General features: G+C 40.0%; 1 protein-coding gene across 3 annotated transcripts in view; it reads right to left on the reverse strand.

Annotated features, from left to right (window-relative positions):
- Positions 1-14,266, reverse strand: part of mocos (molybdenum cofactor sulfurase) — a 139,292-nt gene that overhangs the window by 118,190 nt on the left and 6,836 nt on the right. For all 3 annotated transcript variants that reach the window (XM_063043925.1, XM_063043924.1, XM_063043926.1), the window contains exon 3: positions 2,857-2,923. In XM_063043925.1, coding sequence (XP_062899995.1) covers positions 2,857-2,923 — 67 coding nt within the window. The remainder of the gene's footprint in view (positions 1-2,856; positions 2,924-14,266) is intronic.

Genomic DNA, 14,266 nt, shown 5'->3' on the forward strand with positions numbered 1-14,266 from the left:
CGCCACAATAGGTCAACAGCAGACGCAATCTCAATGGCTCTCCAAACGACTGGACAACACAAACACCTATGTCCGGATACTGTTCATCGACTATAGCTTAGCATTTAATACCATAGTCCTGATTGAGAAGTTGCAGAACCTGGGCCTCTGAACCTCTCTCTGCAATTGGGTCCTCGACTTGCTAACCGGAAGACCATAATTTGTGCGGATTGGTGATAATATATCCTTTCTGACGATCAACACCGGCACACCACAGGGGTGTGCGCTTAGCCCACTGCTCTACTCTCTATATATATGTGGCTGCGTAGCTAGGCATAGTTCAAATACCATCTATAAATTTGCTGACGAAGCAACCATTTTTGGTAGAATCTCAGGTGGTGACGAGCGGGCATACAGGAGTGAGATATGCCAACTAGTGGAGTGGTGCCGCAGCAACAACCTGGCACTCAACGTCAGTAAGACGAAAGAGCTGATTGTGGACTTCAGGAAGGGTAAGACGAAGGAACACATACCAATCCTCATAGAGGGATCAGAAGAGGAGAGGGTGAGCAGTTTCAAGTTCCTGGTGTCAAGATCTCTGAGGATCTAATCTGGTCCCAACATATCGATATAGTTATAAAGAAGGCAACATAGCGGCTATACTTCATTAGGAATTTGAAGAGATTCGGTATGTCAACAAATACACTCAAAAATTTCTATACAAGTACCGTAGAGAGCATTCTGACAGGCTGCATCACTGTCTGGTACTGGGGTGGGGGGGGGGAAGGAGTAGGGGGCTACTTCACAGGACTGAAATAAGCTGCAGAAGGTTGTAAAACTAGTCAGCTCCACCTTGGGCACTAGCCTACAAAGTACCCACGACATCTTCATGGAGCGGTGTCTCAGAAAGGCAGCATCCATTATTAAGGACCTCCAGCACCCAAGGCATGCCCTATTCTCACTGCTGCCATCAGGTAGGAGGTACAGAAGCCTGAAGGCACACACTCAGCGATTCAAGAACAGCTTCTTCCCCTCTGCCATCCGATTCCTAAATGGACGTTGAACACTTGGACATTACCTCACTTTTTTGCATGTTCTTTAATCTATTCAATATATGGATACTGTAATTGATTTTTTTCCTCTTCTATATTTTTTATTTTATTGAACTGCTGCTGCTAAGTTAACAAATTTCATGTTAAATGCCAGCGATAATAAACCTAATTCTGATTCTGACACTATATACAATAGATCCTAGTAGAGGTTGTCAAGACAGTGAGTAGTTGTGGTGACCAGTGGAACTTCCATGCACCTTGCCATAAATCCAGCAGTTTTACACATAACTGCAATTTCTGACTGAAACAACATGCATACCTGCCCGTCCCATGATCCTCTCCCCTCTCCAGTCTGGTATCCCTTTTGCCAATCAACTTTCCAGCTCTTAGATCCACCCCTCCCCTCCTGTCTTCTCCTATCATTTCGGATCTCCCCCTCCCCCTCTTACCTTGAAATCTCTTACTATCTCTTCTTTCAGTTAGTCCTGACGAAGGGTCCCGGCCCGAAACGTCGACTGCACCTCTTCCTACAGATGCTGCCTGGCCTGCTGCATTCACCAGCAACTTTTATGTGATAATTTTTAAAATGCCAGTTTTGTCGGAATTCTCACAAGTATATTCTAACCTTGATTTGAGACAACGGTCCTGTATTTATGCAAGTACAGTGATCGCTAATACATCAGCAATCCATATTTCTATTGCAAACAATCTGATTGATACAACTTATAATAATGATATGCTTTTCAAAAATTATACATGCTTTACTCAAGTGAAAAATGATAGATATAAATGAATTTTGTGCCAGAAGCTATTTTAAAAATTTATATTCTTTACAACTTATTCTAAAGGATTTTATAAAAATTACATTAATAAGAAAACAACTTTTAGAATGTGTCGCCATAAATTACAAGTCAACAAAACATGTTGGTGAGGCCACACTTGATGTAGTTATACAAGAGAAGACATTGGTGAGGCTACACTTAAGAGTATTGTGTACAATTCCAATTTTCCCATAAGAGAAAAACTGTAATTAAACTGGAAAGAGTGCAATAAAGATTTAAAAGAATGCTGCCAGGACTCAAAGCCTGGGTCACAGGAAGAACTTAGGCAACGTTGATATCACTGTAGGATGGGAAAAAAAAAACGTAATCTTGCGTTTTAGACAAAATTTCCAGGTCTTATAAACTATAAATCATCAAGATGGAAGTTAAATCCAAACACCACTACAAACAAGGAAATATTAGTTATTTTTGCAATCAAGCAAGATTAAAGGTAAGGAATTACAAATTGGAATTCTGTTTTTATAAATTTGTGCTCTGTTAATCTAACTCAAATATTTAGCCATGGGTACGCAAATAAATTCTTACACAATATTTGCAAGGGTTTGTGCAATTTAAAAAAAAGCTCAAAACTCACAAATATGCAAGAAGACAAGTCTGAAGAAACCTCACAAATATGGAAATCCTCAATAGATGTGAGGCTTCAGAAAATGAAGAATACACAGGAGAGACACCAACAACCTGAATAACTTAATACAGTGTAATTTGTAGAAACAGATAAATAGGTTAAAAAATGCAAACAAGAGGAATTCTGCAGATGCTGGAAATTCAAGCAACATACATCAAAGTTGCTGATGAACGCAGCAGGCCAGGCAGCATCTCTAGGAAGAGGTACAGTTGACTTTTCAGGTCGAGACCCTTTGTCAGGATCTCGGCCTGAAACGTCGACTGTACCTCTTCCCAGAGATGCTGCCTGGCCTGCCGCGTTCACCAGCAACTTTGATATGTGTTGCTTTAATAGGTTAAAAGATATCATTTTAACATACCTATAACGAACATGGTCGATAGTATGACGTGTCAGTTTGCTGGCCGTATTCCCACTATGAGGGTTACCTAAAAACACAAGAGTAACAAAATTAATTGATAATAAATGTTAATTATAAATTTTCAAAAGCTCAGATGCTCTCTGAAGTACAGTGGATTCTGGTTAAATGGGATTCTGGTTATTTGGGATGACTCTTAAAGAACAAAAACTAGTTGACAAATTAGCCAGGATTCCCTTTGTATATTTAGAACACTATGCTGCTTAATTGGGACAGGAGACTTTTGTCAAACAGTTCCTATCTAGTGCCAGTTGTATGGCCAGTGGTCATACTTAGAAAGAACAATTTTTAAATATCAATTTTATGTTTATGTCAAAAAAGTGATTTTTGTCACTAATAGTTGCAAAAAGAAAACAGTAGGACAATTCAAAACTATCTTGCTGACTGCAATTTCAAGGATTCAGACATGGAGATGCCAAAAACAGGTGGGAATTACAAACATTTGTAAAAATAAAACTATTTTATTACTTCTACAAATTAGGGCTATGATGAATGTGAAGGTTTTAACAATCATCTTGTATGTTACAATGGAAATGAAGACTTGGAGGATGCAATTGTCAAAAGCATTGCATGAAGGCTGTCCATTATCTGCATTAAGTGTCTGTACTGATTTTGCTCTATTAGTCAACTAAAAGAGAAGAAATTTGTAGAATGCCTACGCGGTGACATTTAAGAGTAATTTGTGATCAAGCCCTTTAAGAAAAAGGCAATTCTGGATTGAATGCAGTGTAATGAGCGAGATTTGATTAGGAAACTTAAGGTAAAGGAACACTTAAGGAGGCAGTGAACATAATAAGATAGAATTCACCCTGTAGTTTGAGAGGGAAAAACTACAATCAGATGTATCAATATTACAGTGAGTAAAGGGCATTACAGAGGGTTGAGAGAGAAGCTGCCCAAAGTTGGTTTGAATGAGACACTAGCCAGGATGACAGACGAACAGCAATGGCTGAAGTTTCTTGGGGTAATTTTGAAGACACAGGATCAGTTCATCCCAAAGAAGCAGCTTTGTAAAGGGTGGATGAGGCAACCATAACAAACACAGCATAAAAGCTAAAGACAAGGCTTATAATAAGCAAAAATTAGCGTTAAGCTACAGAAATAGGCCCAGAGAACAGTACAACACAACAACAGGCCCTTTGGACCACAACATTGTGCAGAACCAGCTAAAAAGGTAAATCAAAAAAAATCCAAAAACCAATCTATCCTACCTACACAATGTCCATACCCTCCATCTTCCTCATGTTCCTTTCCAAATATCTCTTAAAAGCCTCAGCTGTGTTTACCTCTACCGCCATACACATACCAGGCATCCACCACTCTCTGAGGAAGCTTTTAAAAACCAACAGGGCAGTTAAAAAAAAATAAAATGAGTCAAGATTAAATATAAAGTAAAGCTAGCTAATAATATAAAAAACAAACTTCTTTCAGATAATATCTCTCTCTCTTCAAAACTTCTGCCTGTCCATCCCTGATGTACCTTATGAATATCATGTGCTGTCGACTGCAACTTTTTCTTCCATCAATTTTTCCCATCCCTGCAAGATGTTTGAGCCTCTCTTTCCTCGTTGATCATATCAGCTCACTTCTCATTCCAGCTTTTTGCAACACTTCCTCATTTGTTACTCTGTCCCTCCACGATATTTTCATCATTCTTCTCAAGAACAACATTCCTACAGCTCCAAGTCTTCCCTCATTTTGCTTTGATATTGTTCAACATTTGCTTCCTTACGTCAGTGTGGGATGAATGTAGCACTGCAACACTCCATTTCATACCCACAGAATTTATGTTATTCTTTCGTATCTTGGTCAAACACACATTTAGCAACCCCAATCCTTCTAATTTCAACATCAGCCCCACCGTCAGATGTTATCGTTCTCCCTTAGTAATTGAACTTCAATGTTCAATTATTTTGTTGCCCAGTTTCAGTTCACATTTCATAGAAACATAGAAAATAGGTGGAGTAGGCCGTTCGGCCCTTCGAGCCTGCACCGCCATTCAGTATGATCATGGCTGATCATCCAACTCAGAACCCTGTACCAGCCTTCCCTCCATACCCCCTGATCCCTTTAGCCACAAGGGCCATATCTAACTCCCTCTTAAATATAGCCAATGAACTGGCCTCAACTGTTTCCTGTGGCAGAGAATTCCACAGATTCACCACTCTCTGTGTGAAGAAGTTTTTCCTAATCTTGGTCCTAAAAAGCTTCCCCTTTATCCTCAAACTGTGACCCCTCGTTCTGGACTTCCCCAAAATCGGGAACAATCTTCCTGCATCTAGCCTGTCCAATCCCTTTAGGATTTTATACGTTTCAATAAGATCTCCCCTCAATCTTCTAAATTCCAGAGAGTATAAGCCTAGTCAATCCAGTCTTTCATCATATGAAAGTCCTGCCATCCCAGGAATCAATCCGGTGAACCTTCTTTGTACTCCCTCTATGGCAAGGATGTCTTTCCTCAGATTAGGGGACCAAAACTGCACACAATACTCCAGGTGTGGTCTCACTAAGGCCTTGTACAACTGCAGTAGTACCTCCCTGCTCCTGTACTCGAATCCTCTTGCTATGAATGCCAGCATACCATTCGCCTTTTTTTCACTGCCTGCTGTACCTGCATGTCCACTTTCAATGACTGGTGTATAATGACACCCAGGTCTCGTTGCACCTCCCCTTTTCCTAATCGGCCACCATTCAGATAATAATCTGTTTTCCTGTTTTTGCCACCAAAGTGGATAACCTCACATTTATCCACATTAAATTGCATCTGCCATGAATTTGCCCACTCACCTAACCTATCCAAGTCACCCTGCATCCTCTTAGGAGGAATATAAAAAAAGCATTCCTGTTGAAGTGAGAACATACTTAAATGAATGGGACACTGCTACATTGCAGGAGATTGCTAGGTTGGCTGATGAGTATGTTTTAATTCACAAGAATAAATTTTCTCCAGGTAAAACTTTTTAAAAGAAAACTAGCCCAGAGAGTCAAGGTAAATCAGACATTAATTCTGAAGTTAGTGAGAGAAGTAAAGACGAAAGGAGACATGTGAAACAAAGACATTTTGGTAATATTTGTAATTATTGTAAGAAACCTGGACATGTAGTGGCTAATTGCTTCCGATTGAAACGGAAAGAGAAAGAAGTGGCCCCAGATGCTTGTGTGCAGCATATTGGAAAACCTGGAAAACCACAGGATTTAGAAAATATTGATGAAGGTGTGTCAGAGTCTGACCAAGTTAAGAAGGGATATGAACCTTTTATAACGGAAGATATTTGTATCCTTGAAAGAAGGATCCAATGCAGTAACAATAAGGATATTTAGCGATACTGGAGCTTCGCAATCACTAATATTAGACAGTGTGCTAAGGTTTAGTGATTAGTCTGACATTGGTGAGGTAAATTATATAAGAGGAGTAGAGAGTGCCCTTATGCCAGTACATTTACATAGAGTAAATTTAAGGTCAAGATTAGTTACAGGGGTTGTTAAAGTAGGACTACAATCCAGTTTACCTGTGAATGATGTTTCTCTTTTGTTAGTGAATGATTTAGCAGGTGGACAAGTTTTTCCCTGAAGTGCATTTGACAATCAATTCAAATTCTGAGGAACCACAGAAGGATACTAACACAGATTCTTCCTTTGTTGTAACAAGAGCTATGGTTAAAAAGACTGATGTAAAGGATAAGGTTGTTCCCATGGCAATTCAAATCAAGATTCGAATTTTGAGGATGTATCAGAAACTTTCTTACCTACCCTATTTGATCAGGATTCTGGTGGTAAGTCTGATCAGGAAGATTAGTCTTTATTCGGAAGGAGTTGATAGCAGAGCAGGGTAGAGATCCTGAGATAGTTAAATTAAAAGAACAAGCTCTTCCAGATAGTGAAATTGGAAAAGTACCAGTTGGATATTATTTTGAGAAGGGGGTATTAATGAGAAAGTGGAGATCGCCTACAATTCCTGCTAGTGAGGAATGGGAAGTTAATCATCAGGTTGTTGTTCCTAAAATTTACCAAAATGAGATTTTAACTATGGCTCATAGTATTCCTTTGGGTGGTCATTTAGGGGTAAAGAAAACTATGAACAAAGTTTCTAAACATTTTTATTAGCCTAGTTTAAGACAAGATGTGGTGACATTTTGTAGAACGTGTCATACATGTCAAACTGTTGGTAAACCTAATCAGGTTACTCCAGTGGCCCCACTGCAACCAATTCCTGTATTTGGTGAGCCGTTTTCAAAGATCATTGTAGACTGTGTAGGTCCTTTGCCAAAAACTAAAACTAGACATCAATATTTATTAACTATTATGTGCACAGCATCTAGGTTTCCAGAAGCAGTACCTCTTAGGAATATAACAGCCAAAACTGTGACAAAGGCTCTTATGAAATTCTTCACTTATTTTGGATTGCCTAAGGAAATACAATCAGATCAAGGTAGTAATTTTATGTCTGGGTTGTTTCAGCAGATAGTTTATAAACTGGGAGCAAAGCAGATTATTTCCTCAGCATATCATCCAGAATCACAAGCAGCCTTGGAGAGATTGCATTCTACGCTAAAAACTATGATTAGGACATATTGTGTAGAAAATGAAAAGGACTGGGATGAAGGTATACATTTACTACTTTTTGCAGTAAGGGAGGCAGTACAGGATTTATTAGTTTTTAGTCCTTTTGAACTTGTGTTTGGACATAGAGTTCGAGGACCTCTGGCTTTGTTGAAGGAACAGTGGATTAATAAAGAAGTACACACTAGTTTGCTAGATTATGTTTTGAAATTTAAAGGCAGATTGTACAAAGCTTGTAGTTTGGCCAAGGAAAATTTAAAGTTAGCTCAAGAGAAGATGAAGCTGTGGTATGATAAGGAAGCTAGGTTGAGGTCATTTAAGACTGGAGATAAGGTGCTGGTTCTTTTCCCAGTGCAAACAAACCCATTACAAGCCAAATTCCATGGTCCTTATGAGATTAAATCTAAGGTAAATGAGGTGGATTATGTGGTAAAAACCCCAGATCGGAGGAAGACAACACAGCTGTGTCATATAAATAAGATAAAACCGTATTATGAGAGAGAAGTTGCTACTACGACTGTTGTGATCAATAATGAGTCTGATCTTAATGAAAACTTACTGGAGGATTCATCCGAAACTCATTTTAAACCCAACATTATTTCAGCCAGGTTACCAAATTCGAAAATTCTGGAAAATATTGATGAAAAATTAACTCATTTACAGCCAGAGCAGAGAGAGCAGATGAAACAGTTAAGTTTTAAATATAGAGATGTATTCCAGACATCTCTAGAAGAACCACCGTAGCTAAGCATGATGTAGATGTTGGAGACGCAAAATCCATAAAACAACATCCGTATTGAATGAACAGGGAAAAATGTGAACTTGCTGAACAAGAAATTAAGAATATGTTAGAGAATGATATTATTAGACATTCTAATTCGAATTGGAGTTCACCGTGTGTTATGGTGCCTAAGCCAGACAATAGTATTAGGTTTTGTACGGATTACAGAAAGGTGAATGCTGTGACAAAGACCGATGCATATCCAATCCCTAGAGTAGATGATTGTGTGGATAAAGTTGGACAGGCCAAATTCCTTACAAAAATTGATTTGTTAAAAGGTTATTGGTGTGTTCCATTGATGGTTAGAGGTAGAGAGATTTCAGCATTTGTAACCCCATCTGGGTTATATGAAAATAATGTTCTTCCATTTGGGATGAAGAATGCACCAAGTACTTTTCAGAGGATGATTAATGGCGTGATTCAGGGATTAAAAGATACAGATGCCTATATTGATGATTTAGTTACAGGGAATAATACGTGGAAAGCACATATTGCGGCGGAGGAGAAACTATTTGAGAGACTTTCAAAAGCTAACTTAACTATTAACTTAGCTGAAAGTGAATATGGTCATGCCACTGTGACAGTTAAGGAAAAGGGTTAAAGAAATTAGACTCCAATTTAATAATACAGTTTAATGTGACAGGAGTACAATATTTTGATCACTCATATTAAGGGTAAAGACAATGCGATCGCTGATTGTTTGTCTAGATGTTAAATGTATAATGAAAATTTGTTTTTTTTGGAGTGATATTTTAACATTTGTAACACTCCTACTGTACATTAGTTCGTAAAGGACTGAAAGATAAGATCGTATGCATTGTGTATTTTGTAAATTTCATACCTTTGTTTTTTTTGTATAAATTGTTAAAATTTTGTTCTTCAAGAGACCAAAATTTTTTTTGGAGGGAGGTATTACATGCTCAAGGAGATCTGTGTTTTTTTAGTGAGAATGATGTAACGGCCTTTTGGAGGTCACCTGATGTGATTTTCCCGTCAATGTGAGGTCATGTGATGACATGTGCCCCGTGACTATATAAGGGTCGACTCAGGTGACACAGTGGGATTTTTGAGTTTGTAGGTTTCTAGGTAGAATGTGTTGTGTGTGCGTTTCTGTTGCGTTTGTTTTCGTGACGCAGTTTCATTTTTAAAACGGTTGTGCGTTCTGTTGAAAGATTCCATATTATTTGGACTGGAAATTTGTGGCTGGATGTTCCAATTTACTCAATTCCAACAGTTGAAGGGAGAGTGAAGAACTTATTGAAGGATCGAGAAAAGTCGGCATCGTTTGGCAGTTTAATAAAGAATCGACCTTATTGAGTCTTTGTTGGAGGAGTACCTGCATCAAGATAACTCTTGCCAGAAAGAGCAAGGAGTTCATGTAAAAAGGTGCTCTCTCTCTCTCTCTCTCTATAAAGGAATTTAAAGTCAGTTGATTTAAACTGTTTATTTTCGGCATCATGAATCCTGTGGACAGAACCAGCAGTAAAGGTTCGTCTGTGAAGAAATCCTTCTCCAGAGAAGTCTCTCCCAATTGAATGTGTAAAACTGTTGGACTTTCCAAGTTATCGCTTTAAGAACTATATCTGACAGTATCGCTTTAAGAATAGTTTTCGCATTTAACGCTTTAAGAACCAGAGCCGAGTGGCGAGTTGGTGAACGGCTGCATATCTGTTAACTTCCGGTTGAAGTTTTCCTTTGTTTTTTTCCCTTATCGTTTATACGTGTTTAATAAATGTTTGGTTGTTTTTATATAACCTGTCTCGATTGATATTCATTGTTGCCGCTTACGTAACAGGTCAGTATTAAGGAAGGCAAATGCAATGTTAACATTCATTTCAAAAAGACTAGAGCGTAATGTATTGAATATTTCAGTAACTTTTGAGTAATATTGTAAATATATTGTTTGATTTAGCATTCCTTGGCTGTTTGCATAATTCATTATGGGTTATATGGAAGTAGTATGTGAATGGTACAAGTCATTAAGCCACCACGTCATATGTGAGCACCTCACTAAAATAAACTAAGGAGATAGGTATCCCGGCTCCTGTTTTTTTAAGGGCTCATAAACAATGAGTATGGGGTGATAAAAAGAAACAAACCAAAAGTAGAAATGGCTGGCTACATCAGAAAGATAGACATGTTCAACTGCTCGACAAATAACTGTATGATATACGCAAACAACAGGAATTCTGCAGATGCTGGAAATTCAAGCAACACACATAAAAGTTGCTGGTGAACGCAGCAGGCCAGGCAGCATCTCTACGAAGAGGTCCAGTCGACGTTTCAGGCCGAGACCCTTCGTCAAGACTGACGAAGGGTCTCAGCCTGAAACGTCGACTGCACCTCTTCCTGGAGATGCTGCCTGGCCTGCTGCGTTCACCAGCAACTTTTATGTGTGTAACTGTATGATATATACTGAACAACTTCAGCAGTTTTTTAAGCAAACAAAATAGCAGATGAAAAACAAGTGAGAGAGCACTGACAGTTCAGTAATGGGTCTGATTTAGGGTGTAACACATTTCAACCAGTACCCGTATGGGAGAGAATGAGAGTTACTGATCATCACCCACTGATGTCCATTTTCAATCCACAGAAAGGTACTCCAGTTACAACAGCAGCATGAATGCAGAGAAGGGCTTTGATTGTTTTTTAAAAAAGAACAATTTCAAGATCAATTTTGTTAGGACAACTAATTATGGAAATGCTGATGGATTGTCACATACTCTTGGTAAAGGAAATGCCTAAAAAATTTACAGAAGAGGACAGTCCTCTTGAGGTAATCTCCCTAATGCAAATCAAAAATCTCCCTATTACAGCAAAGATGGTCCAAAAGGAAACCAGAAAAGACTATTTTTGGTCTACATGGCAACTCAAAATGACTGGAGTGTGCAGCAGAAATTCCAGCTCCAAGTGGGTACTTGGAAAGATTGAGGACAGAACTGGACCACTATCCTATACCGCGGAGATTGCATTCAACATCATCTGGAGACAACACGTTGATCAGTTGAGTGAAGCAGAACCAATTGTTAAAGAATAGGTGCGGCCAGAGCTGTCAGAACTACTTCCTGCAGTCCCAGAGTCAACTCCTACAACCACCACGGAGGAGACCACAGAACCCGAGATTGTTGCACAGACATAAATCTCAACTTCCAAGCAGAATGACCGCACCCCCCCCGCCCCCCACCCAACTCCTTTGTCAGGAAAGACATCATCTCACAAAGTAAGAAATCCTCCACAGCAATAAATCTTTAAGCCTGAATGGGACAATTTAAAATTTACTATGCTGTGGATGCCTATATAGTAGTTATATGATATAATATACTGTGTATATACATTACATACACACATTATATAATGACTAGAGAGCAATATGTTGAGATGCAGTCTTTATTGAATTGAAGTTTATAGCTGAACAGGAAGAAGTGTAATATATAATATTTCAGTAATATTTGAGTAATATTGCAAATATATTACATGATTAAGCATTCTTTGTTTACATAATTCATTATGGATTATATGCAAGAAGTATGTGAATGGCATATGCCATTACATCACATCATACATGAATGGCTCACAAAAAAAAACTAAGTAGATAAGTATCCTAGCTCCTGTGTTTTTCTATCAATTAGTTTCTGGACATAACATTGAACATAAAAGCAAGGATGCAATGCTGAGGCTTTATAAGGCATTGGTCAAACCACATTTGGAGTATTGTGAGCAGTTTTCTAAGATAAGATATGCTGGCATTGGAGAGACTCCAGAGGAGGTTCAAATGAATGAGTTAACATATGAACAGTGTTTGATAGCCCTGGGTCTATACACAATGGGGTTTTGAAGAATGAGGGGAGAACCTCATTGAAACCTATTGAATATTGAAAGGCCTAGATCAAGTGGACGTAGAGTGGATATTTCCTATAGAATCCAGGAGCACAGGGCAGTCTCAGAATACAAAGATGTCCCTTTAGGAGAGATATGAGGAGGAACTTCTTAAGCCAGAGGGTGGTGAATCCATGGAATTATTTGCCACAGACAGCTGTGGAGGCCAAGTCATTGGGTACACTTACAGTGGAGGTTAATAGGTTCGTGATTAGTAAGAGCATCAAAGATTATGAGGAGAATGCAGGAGAATGGGGTTGAGAGAGAAAATAAGCCGGTCATAATCAAATGGTGAGGCAGACTCGATGGGCTTTATGGCCTTATTCTGTTTCTATGCCTCATGGTCTTATGCACTGGTATAGTCATACCTAGAGTACTGAAAGGTACCTTGGGGTCTTACCTTAGGGATAAATATATCAGCCTTGGAGGAAGCACTGTTCAGATATACCAAAATAATACTGTAATGCCCAGTTAAGGTTTTTACTATTATGCTGTAGATATTTCATTTTAGCAGTTCTGTAAGAGTAGTATGTTCTGCTTTTAGCATGTTAGGGTTTGAGCAAAAGATAAGGGGCTATGTCATTCAACTTTGGAATGTTGTGTCAGCAATTAGGATGGCGAAATTGGGAGAAGGTTCAAGAGAACACTGGGCAGAGAGGTTTCAGTGACGGATACTGGTATGGGTTGAGGTCTTTTTGGCAAGAGCTGGGAGAAGATGGGTGGGAGGGTGGCTGAGGATGCTGTCCCTGTTGCACAAGGTGCTTTGTGCAGATCAATGGCTTCAAGGAGGAAGGACCAATACTCCCGTGCGGAGCCTGCTTGCTCAAGATGGGTTTCAAGTGACATTTGGAAAGTGGTGTGCTTTCATGCAGGTGAATTAAAGACCTCAAGATGAGCTCTAACTTACGTGATCATTTGGACTGGGTTAACTGTAATAGGCCCTTTTTATTTTCTTTCTTTTCATTTTCCTACTAACTGTTTGATAAAGCTGAAATTTTAAAATATACTTTCTTTATATTTGTATGTGGTGTACAACTATTTCTTGCTACACACATCAAAGTTGCTGGTGAACGCAGCAGGCAAGGCAGCATCTGTAGGAAGAGGTGCAGTCGACGTTTCAGGCCGAGACCCTTCGTCAGGACTAACTGAAGGAAGAGTGAGTAAGGGATTTGAAAGTTGGAGGGGGAGGGGGAGATCCAAAATGATAGGAGAAGACAGGAGGGGGAGGGATAGAGCCAAGAGCTGGACAGGTGATTGGCAAAAGGGGATACGAGAGGATCATGGGACAAGAGGTCCGGGAAGAAAGACGGGGGGGGGGGGACCCAGAGGATGGGCAAGAGGTATATTCAGAGGGACAGAGGGAGAAAAAGGAGAGTGAGAGAAAGAATGTGTGCATAAAAATAATAATAAGTAACAGATGGGGTACGAGGGGGAGGTGGGGCCTTAGCGGAAGTTAGAGAAGTCGATGTTCATGCCATCAGGTTGGAGGCTACCCAGACGGAATATAAGGTGTTGTTCCTCCAACCTGAGTGTGGCTTCATCTTTACAGTCGAGGAGGCCGTGGATAGACATGTCAGAATGGGAATGGGATGTGGAATTAAAATGTATGGCCACTGGGAGATCCTGCTTTCTCTGGCGGACAGAGCGTAGATGTTCAGCAAAGCGGTCTCCCAGTCTGCGTCGGGTCTCGCCAATATATAAAAGGCCACATCGGGAGCACCGGACGCAGTATATCACCCCAGTCGACTCACAGGTGAAGTGTTGCCTCACCTGGAAGGACTGTTTGGGGCCCTGAATGGTGGTAAGGGAGGAAGTGTCAGGGCATGTGTAGCACTTGTTCCGCTTACACGGATAAGTGCCAGGAGGGAGATCAGTGGGGAGGGATGGGGGGGACGAATGGACAAGGGAGTTGCGTAGGGAGCGATCCCTGCGGAATGCAGAGGGGGGGGAGGAAAAGATGTGCTTAGTGGTGGGATCCCGTTGGAGGTGGCGGAAGTTACGGAGAATAATATGTTGGACCCGGAGGCTGGTGGGGTGGTAGGTGAGGACCAGGGGAACCCTATTCCTAGTGGGGTGGCGGGAGGATGGATTGACAGCAGATGTACGTGAAATGTTGCTTGAATTTCCAGCATCTGC

The sequence above is a fragment of the Mobula hypostoma genome, chromosome 3 (genome assembly GCF_963921235.1).
Source record: "Mobula hypostoma chromosome 3, sMobHyp1.1, whole genome shotgun sequence".
Taxonomy (NCBI): domain Eukaryota; kingdom Metazoa; phylum Chordata; class Chondrichthyes; order Myliobatiformes; family Myliobatidae; genus Mobula; species Mobula hypostoma.